Source organism: Chaetura pelagica, unplaced genomic scaffold (genome assembly GCF_000747805.2).
Source record: "Chaetura pelagica isolate M959 unplaced genomic scaffold, ChaPel_1.0 scaffold13, whole genome shotgun sequence".
NCBI classification, from domain to species: Eukaryota; Metazoa; Chordata; class Aves; order Apodiformes; family Apodidae; genus Chaetura; species Chaetura pelagica.
The window spans coordinates 931632-940336 of record NW_009954543.1 but is presented as its reverse complement, the minus strand read 5'-3'; the positions used below and the strand labels follow the sequence as shown (position 1 = coordinate 940336).

The 8705-nt window shown below is 37.9% G+C and overlaps 1 protein-coding gene across 1 annotated transcript; it reads left to right on the top strand.

Annotated features, from left to right (window-relative positions):
- The first annotated feature begins 2747 nt into the window (after positions 1-2747).
- SOCS5 (suppressor of cytokine signaling 5) lies at positions 2748-8464 on the top strand. The gene is made up of 3 exons (XM_010004935.1): positions 2748-2806; positions 4889-5364; positions 5467-8464. The coding sequence occupies exons 2-3, from the start codon at positions 4901-4903 to the stop codon at positions 6611-6613; spliced, it is 1611 nt and encodes a 536-aa protein (XP_010003237.1). The 5' UTR covers positions 2748-2806; positions 4889-4900; the 3' UTR covers positions 6614-8464.
- Positions 8465-8705: the final 241 nt, after the last annotated feature.

The following is an 8705-nucleotide window of genomic DNA, read 5'->3' as shown; positions in this document are numbered from 1 at the left end:
GAGCAGAGACTGTGACTTCTCTCTCCCCTTTTCCTTCCACTTTCAAGTTACTGGCTTTTTTTTGACTTGTAAGAATTGTCTGGGTTTGTTTTCCTTCAGTGCTTTTTGCCTTGTTACCTTTCAGTGTTTTGAAGCTATCATAATGGGAAAATAGCAAGACAAAGAACCTACAAGATTCCTCTTTTTAAATAAGCATACCAGTTTTGCAAGCTGTCCTACATTATGCATGTTTTCAGCTCTTGTGAAGATGGTATGTTTTTAGGAGTTAATATTTTGAATGTAATTTACCATATTGAGTCATTTTAAAATGAGGTTAACACTGTGAAAATGTAACACGTGTTGTCACTAGGACAGGCCACATCTTTGGTTTCGAATGTTACAGGTGGAAAGCTCTGGCTTGTTCTTGTAACACTTCTGGAAGGAGTGGTCAGAGTTTTCAGAGTAATCTATATGTGGTATTTCAGGATTACAAACAGGTTGTAACTGTTGTCTTTAAATCATATTATACAAATGGTTTTCCTAGCTCTCTTTGTAGTTTCATCGTTTGTACATTTAGAATACCTCATTTAGAATTACGCTCATGCAAACTTCATGGCTTTGAACATCTCTAATTTTACTGCAAGTGGGATAATAATGTTAAGACTAACTGCTCATTGCTTCTGTAGCCCTAGTAAAGTGCTTATTACCTGTTGTGTTTTTTAAGATATGTCAGTTTAAAGTAGATAGAAATTATTTTTAGTTTAAAAGAGATTGGTTTAGGAACATTTGGACACATTTTCTTGTCCTTAGAAAATCTACAAATTGATGAATTCACTTTTTAAATTTTGTTGGAATTAAATTTGTTTTCTGTTTATACTTAAATAATCACTGGCAGTGCACCTTTGTAAAAGCAGTATGGCTTTAAGGCCAGTTCCGAACTAAATTGTATTTTGTCAACTTTAGTGCTGCCATAAGAAATCTGAAACCACACATCTGCACGTTGATTTAAACTAATTTAAAATTACTAGAATGAATATTAAATACTTTACCAGTGACTCAGGTTTTATCCTAACACTAGGTGGAGAGGTTTAACTGAGACAGTCACCCAAATTGAAGAAATTGCTTTCTGTTAGTGAAGATTGTTTCCTAAAGCAAGCAGTCCCTCCTAGAGCCATGGGGCAGTTTGTCTACCAGGCTGTCTGCTGCCCAGCGATGATGTGTGATAAGGTGGTATGTTGTCTGTTCCTGTTTCTGAATAGGACTGAGGAATGATATTTATGTGTAGAGTTAATGTAAGTACCATTAACCATGAAACTTCAATATAAGTTTCCATATCCTTTTAGGATTTTTAATTAGGTACATGGTTAGCACCAGTGCCCGGTAAAACAGCTTTACTGGGTTTAGTTGTTTGCAAGTTGGTCTTTGGAGGCCTGCATGACCTAATGTTTTAAGTAAGACTTTAATAAAAATTGTATTTCCCTTGTTCTGCCAACTTTGCCTTTTGTTTGCTCTGTTACTCTGAACCAATTACAGTAGGTTTTGTGGTTTGTAGACTTGCTAGGAACATAATGGGGGGGGAAGAAGAAAGTAATGCAAATGTTAAAATCGAAAAAGAATTGTACTTTTACTTTAATCTTCATTCTGTACTAAGATTTTTGTACTTGCAGCTCTGCCATCTGGAAAGGTTACTTTTATTAAATCTTTCAACAGTAGTAGTATGGCCTGACTTTAAAAGCATTTAGGCAGTTTTAGTGCTTCTAGAGGTGAATGGAAACTAAAAATGTTTTATATTTTTTGCGATTACTCTGGAGTTTCTGCCTAGGAATATGATCTTTTAATATTCACCTGGTGGTTGCTCAACCCCACTATTTTTTATTCCAGTATATATACATCACAGTTGAATATTTTCTTCCTGTTCTTTATGTGAAGCTTTAATATAAGTTCCCAATGTTTTCTCTTGACTCTTACTGCTGTCCTGAGCTTGGTTCTAGTGCACAGAAGCAAATGATTCCATGTTACTGTTAGGCTTCTGACAGTGATGCGAGCATCCTAAATCCGTCCATGCCTCTGGATTTCTGAAGAAACAATTATGATTATTTCAGGGAAGTGCTGACCTACTCTTTTAATAAAGAACTCATCTTGTATTCCACTTACTTTCCCATTTTTAGAGTCATGGTTCATATTCCTTTTGCTTCACAATCATATAACATCCTAGTGGCAAGAACAGCAGTTGCTTACCTGGAAAAGTAATATTAGAAAAGTGTGTATTTTTAGCTGCCTTTTGATGTGATGTAGCAGCTGGAAACAAGGAGAAGAGGCAGTGTGAGGTGATCTGACAGCACTGCCAACCACAACTTGGGAACCACTGCTTTGAACTTGAGACCATGATGTGGGAAAACCATTTTTACAGGCCTGAGTCTGCCCATTGTGCCTGGCGCAGCAATGATCCAGTTGCTGTGGCTTCACTCTTGGTTCTCAAAAGCTGCGTTTGAGGGTCCTCCCCTGGACTATTTGATAAATGTTCTTAATGGATGAAAAACAAAGTTCTGTGAATCTTTTTGTTCATCTTAATATGCATTAAAAATATAATGAGCAGGCAGCTCTGTGCACACATTTAAGATAAAATTAGTAAAATATCCCTTTGATACCAGTGACTAACTATAAATACTATAAAGATACCTAAAAGTAAAAGATACTATAAAAACTAACGAAAAATACCATTTTTCTCTTTGTAGTAATCATGTCCACAACTCGGAAAAGGAATCTAGCAAGTTCATGGTGAGGTATATTCTCAAGACAAGATACAGTGACTCATACGCTTTTCTGGGTAAGAAGGGTATCTATATTCTCTCAAGCATGACAAAAAGTAGTTAACCTTTTATATTTAACTTTTGAAAATACAGTCTGTTAAGCCAGTATGCTGGAGGTTCTGAGGGGAGGGAGGGGGTTGTTGTTTGTTTTTTTCTTTGTTCTTGAAGCTTTCTGGGCAAGTGTGTAGAACCTTCCACACATGCAACAGTTGAAAAACATTCTAGACTAATAGTGTAAAGAAGAGCAATAATGAGCAATTTTAGAATAAAAGACACCACAGAATGGTGTGTGACTGGCTACAAAAGTAATTCCAGTTCATTGTTGCAAAGCTGTGTACTATTTCTAGCCTTATTTCCCAAGGGAATGAAGGTTATATACTCTACCTTTTCCCTTCCCAAAATTTTTTAACATCTCTGTGACTAAGAAGAGAAAGAAATGTACAACATGAAAGAAAAGTGGGAAGAAGCCAGCCTTACATATACTGTGTTTACAGGCTTGCAGCTTGCAAACATATGCTGCCTCCTGGTCAGTGTGGGTATTTTGTCACCGCAAACAGCTCTGGTTATTGCAATGTCATGATACATGGTTATGTGGTTCCCACAGATTTCTACATCATCGGACTTTATTAGTTCTGCTGATCTTAGAACTACCCCAGCTTGGTCCAGAGTACTCCAGAAATAACAAATTTAGGATTTTATTAATTTTTAATCAGGAAGACATTGCTTGCTCCCTTGCTTACAGACTTTTACATAGAACTCAATAGCATCTTCTGTGTGTAACACTTCTCTGCAAGTGTCTCCCTCCTTAATAACTACTTGGGTGTTGTTGAGATTGTCATTAGCACTGTGTCCTAAGTAACTTGTATGAGTAGTCTGCAGAGACTGTGAAGGCCTGATTTTTCCCTGCTTTCCGCCACAGCCACCACCTCCCTGCATCCACACTAAACTCTTAAAAGTTTTATTTTATGCAGTTGGATGTAGATACTTTGCTTGCTGGGTTTGCTGAAGTAACTGAGGATGGGGTGGGGAAGAAAGCTTTTGCTCCTTTTGCTTTCCATTCCTGTAACAGTTGGTGTTTCATGTTGATTATCCTTTCATGATTCTCATGTAAGATACACTTGTGAGTCTTCCCCAGTCTCAGTGGATCCTGCTATAGAGTCAGGGGCTTACAGCTGTGTTTCTATCTTAAGGGGCTTCTAGGCTGATGTTTCCAAAGAGCAGAGCAGTTTCCATTAAGAGTTAAATTAGATAAGGTGACATGTTTTAATCCTTCAAGTTTAGCTCTTGTCTCAGAACTTAATTAGATCTGATTTAGCTTGGCATTGCCTGACTTTTTTTTTAGTACAAAATTAGCCTGTTTCTGTGTCCTAGGGCAGTCCTGTGTTTTTGGCAGTCTTGTTCCAATTATCATACTCCGTTTCTAAAATAGTTGCAGAATGCACACTTGTTAATGTTTTTATCTTGTTATTGTATCTTCATGATTCACCATCATCGTGTTTCTGCTAAAGCTTTTTTCTTTTTAAGTACTCTTACTAAAGATAGAAAAGCTCCTTGGGCTCTTTCATTCTTTTATATCTTAAGTAGCGAAGTCAGGCAGTCATTTTGGGATTTCTTTAGATGTTTCATATGTATGGCTTTTATTAATATATCAGAGACTTTATAATTCTAAAATTCTGCTGATACCATACTGCTTTTCCTTGTCTTGTGCTGATTGCCTCATCTAAGAGTGCCGAATGCTTTTTTTTTCTCCCAAGTTTCTATTTTTGTACTGATATTCTTAAATTTTGTCAGTTATAGCTGACCATCAAATACAACTGTACAGACCTACCTACGTGCCTACAGAAAAATGTTAGGAGCTGCTTGTAAATAAAATGTTTGTAATTTCCACAACATTTTCTTTGTGGTGATTTTTCTGAGTATCAAAATTGTGTGATGGCATGTCACTTCCACATAACCTTACCAACACTAGGTGCTTTTTCAAATGTAGTGTGTTTAGTTAACTGTTGTTTTGTGTCTGTAACTTAATTGATAATGTAGAATGTACTCTCATATTTTTTAAACTTAAATTTTTGTTTTAATTTTTCTTCTCTTGAATTTAGATATCGTAATCCATGGATAAAGTGGGAAAGATGTGGAACAATTTCAAATACAGGTGCCAGAATCTTTTCAGTCACGAGGGTGGAAGCCAAAATGAAAATGTGGTTGTGAACTCCACTAGTTGCTCTTCTGCTAAAGAGAAAGCTGTCCAGATAGCTGACTTGGCGCAGCAACAACCCAGCAGTCCTTTGCGAGAAAACATTGCTTTGCAATTAGGTCTAAGTCCTTCAAAGAATTCGGCAAGGCGGAACCAAAACTGTGTCACAGAAATTCCTCAGATTGTTGAAATAAGCATTGAGAAAGAGAATGACTCGTGTGTCACCGCAGGAGCTAGACTTGCTCGAAGGGACTCTTATTCTCGGCATGCTCCTTGGGGTGGGAAGAAAAAGCATTCCTGTTCTACCAAAACCCAGAGCTCCTTGGATACTGAAAAAAGATTTGGTAGAACACGAAGTGGTTTGCAGAGGAGGGAGCGAAGGTATGGGGTGAGCTCTTCCTGCTCTACCAAAACCCAGAGCTCCTTCTATACTGAAAAAAGATTTGGTAGAACACGAAGTGGTTTGCAGAGGAGGGAGCGAAGGTATGGGGTGAGCTCTGTCCATGATATGGATGCGGTATCAAGCAGGACAGTAGGTAGCCGTTCTCTACGACAGCGTCTGCAGGATACTGTTGGGCTGTGTTTTCCCATGAGAACTTACAGCAAACAGTCCAAACCTCTCTTTTCCAACAAAAGGAAGATCCATCTCTCGGAACTAATGCTTGAGAAATGCCCTTTTCCTGCAGGCTCAGATCTGGCTCAGAAGTGGCATCTCATTAAACAACACACAGCACCTGTGAGTCCTCATTCAACTTTTTTTGACACATTTGATCCTTCCTTGGTTTCCACAGAAGATGAAGAAGACAGGCTCAGAGAAAGACGTAGACTTAGTATTGAAGAAGGGGTTGATCCCCCTCCCAATGCCCAAATACATACTTTTGAAGCTACAGCACAGGTTAATCCGTTGTATAAACTGGGACCAAAGTTAGCCCCGGGTATGACTGAGCTGACCGGGGACAAAAACATAACACCTCCAGGAAACTGTGACTCTGAAGAGGACACAACAACGCTTTGTCTGCAGTCACGCAGGCAGAAGCAGCGTCAGATGTCTGGAGAGAGCCACGGCCATATCAGCAGGCAGGGGGCTTGGAAAGTGCACACTCAAATTGATTACATCCACTGCCTTGTGCCAGACTTACTTCAGATCACAGGTAACCCGTGTTACTGGGGTGTGATGGACCGCTATGAAGCAGAAGCACTTCTGGAGGGTAAACCTGAAGGCACTTTTTTGCTCAGGGATTCAGCGCAAGAGGACTACCTCTTCTCGGTGAGCTTCCGTCGTTACAACCGCTCGCTACACGCACGCATTGAGCAGTGGAATCACAACTTCAGTTTCGATGCCCACGATCCCTGTGTGTTTCACTCCTCCACTGTTACAGGGCTTCTGGAACACTACAAAGACCCTAGCTCTTGCATGTTCTTTGAACCCTTACTGACTGTATCTCTGAACAGGACTTTCCCCTTTAGTCTGCAGTATATCTGCCGGGCAGTAATCTGCAGGTGCACTACGTATGATGGAATCGATGACCTCCCTCTACCTTCAATGTTGCAAGACTTTCTAAAGGAGTATCACTATAAACAAAAAGTCAGGGTGCGATGGTTGGAGCGGGAACCTATAAAAGCAAAGTAAATGGAAATCAGAATAAGCTTCTGGAATATGCTTTTTTTTCTTTTCTTTTTTTTTTTCCTGTGTGTGTTACAGTTTAACTGCAGCGAGCGCACCAACAACGTCTAGCTTTTCTGCAATACCCTATTTAAGCCGAGTGTTAGTATCCTGTCAGATGCTGCCTGCTGTTAGTCAAACTAAGTTGTGATGCCTCTTGGAAACAATAAGCAGACACAATTCTGCACGTTTTTCATTAAAGCCTGATGAAAATATTTTTGCTAATTTCTAAATATTTTGTTTCCCTTTTATAGCTGTAGTAATTGGATGAAGAAACTATGAGGCATTTTTCCATGGGGCATTCAAGCAATGCTAATAAAGAAAGGCTTTATTAGAGGAGCATTTTGCTAATATTTGAAGTATTTTTTTAAAATTATCTCCTTGAAAACTTTCCACTACTCAAAGTACTAATTTAGCTCACAAACATGTTCTCAAATACTAGTGAATAGGAGTATTTTCTTTTAATGAAGAGCAGTTCATTAGAAGCAGTCCATTAAGAGTTAATGGTGTTTTGATACTAACAGATGAATCATGCTTTTCTCAGAGTATAAGGTTTCCTAATCATTAAGACTTGAATATGCCTGCTCAGTACTGTAATTCTTTTTTAAACACTTGGAGATTTAAGTGGCATTGTTAGCAAAGGTAATACTGTCTCGGGCAGTGAAATACTTTCCAGTGTCAGTGAATTACTGATTCAGTGGCTGGACATGGGCTTAGATTATTGCCATGAAAAAAAAGGTTGGTTTTTTTCTAAAACACAATTTGGTGGCCTGACTGCTTGTAACTTACAGTGGAAGGCAATAGTGAAGAGATGTTTGATTATTTAAAGTTGTCTGCTATTTTTATGGAGAAAATTACAAGTGTTTGAATTATTATAACCAGAATACAAAATCTGACAGATCTGAAATAAATGTCAGGTTTCAAAGGTACTGTTACACTTTATTTGTAAATATCTTTCCATTTGCGCTTTAAGAAAAATGTTTTAAAGTAATATGCACTGATTATAGTTTCAACAGATTACTTGGAAACAAGATTCTGAGTTCTGTTTGCTTATTTAATTGGAGATGGAACTGAAAATTGTTCCATCTTAGACAACTTTGCACTAAAATTTCGTTGGAATGCCCTGACTCCTGTTTAATGTTTTGTACCGATTATGAGTGCTCTCTAGTTTCTTTACCAGCTGCTACAGTATGTTATTACTTCTCTATGGCAGTGACCTGTGCGAGGTAGGGAACATTTTGGCTGCAAGTACAATAAACGTTATTCTTGTATGCTACACTAACCCTTCTCTTGATGTATTTTTCTGCTTGCTGTGCCTTGTTCTGGCTTTTTGTGCTAATAAAGTACAGTATGTTCAGTGTTATACTTGTATATCTGCTCTGTTTTTATATATTCACGTAACTTGTAGCAGTTAACTGAATTTTTCATAGGCTTTTCTTAGTACTTAGTATAGGTAATGCACAAATACTGTGCAGTTGAATATTGGTTGGTCAGCACACCATATTCCTGGTTTTTGTTACATGCTTGTCAGGAACCTAACAGTGTACACCATGGAATAATGTTTCTGTAGTGACTGCAAAGTAATGGACTTGTCTGCAGGCATAGAACATGTTACAATTTATGTCACGTAAAGGATAAGTGTTAAGCAAAAACATTTTTCATCCCCTGTAATGGTTGCTGAAGGTGTTTCAGCTTGTTACATAGCTAACTTATAAGCTTAATGTTTTGATACTTCTCCACAGAGTAAGGAATGGTTATTCCTGTAAATTGACAGTACAACAGTGGCATTTGTTCACTTTTAGATTATTTTAATAAATAGATGTACATGTAAACTGGCCAAATGTCCTGGTTTTACCAAAGAATACTGTCAACTTATTTTGGGGTATTTTTTTCTAGTAAAAAACTTACGAGTGGAGAGGTGCAATTCCTGTTCTATCAAGTATTTATCCCAAGCTATGATAAGCCAAAGTATTTGACAACTTCATCTGAACTTAACTAATAAATGTTTATGTTGATAGAGCTTAAAACTTTTACATTGATGATGGTGTCATTTTCCTGG

Bases quoted from the DNA above. Each gene is read 5' to 3' on its own strand.
- SOCS5 (XM_010004935.1), top strand. From the start codon at position 4,901: ATGGATAAAGTGGGAAAGATGTGGAACAATTTCAAATACAGGTGCCAG. The intron at 5,365-5,466 runs GTATGGGGTGAG...GAGGGAGCGAAG, and splicing joins TTGCAGAGGAGGGAGCGAAG to GTATGGGGTGAGCTCTGTCC.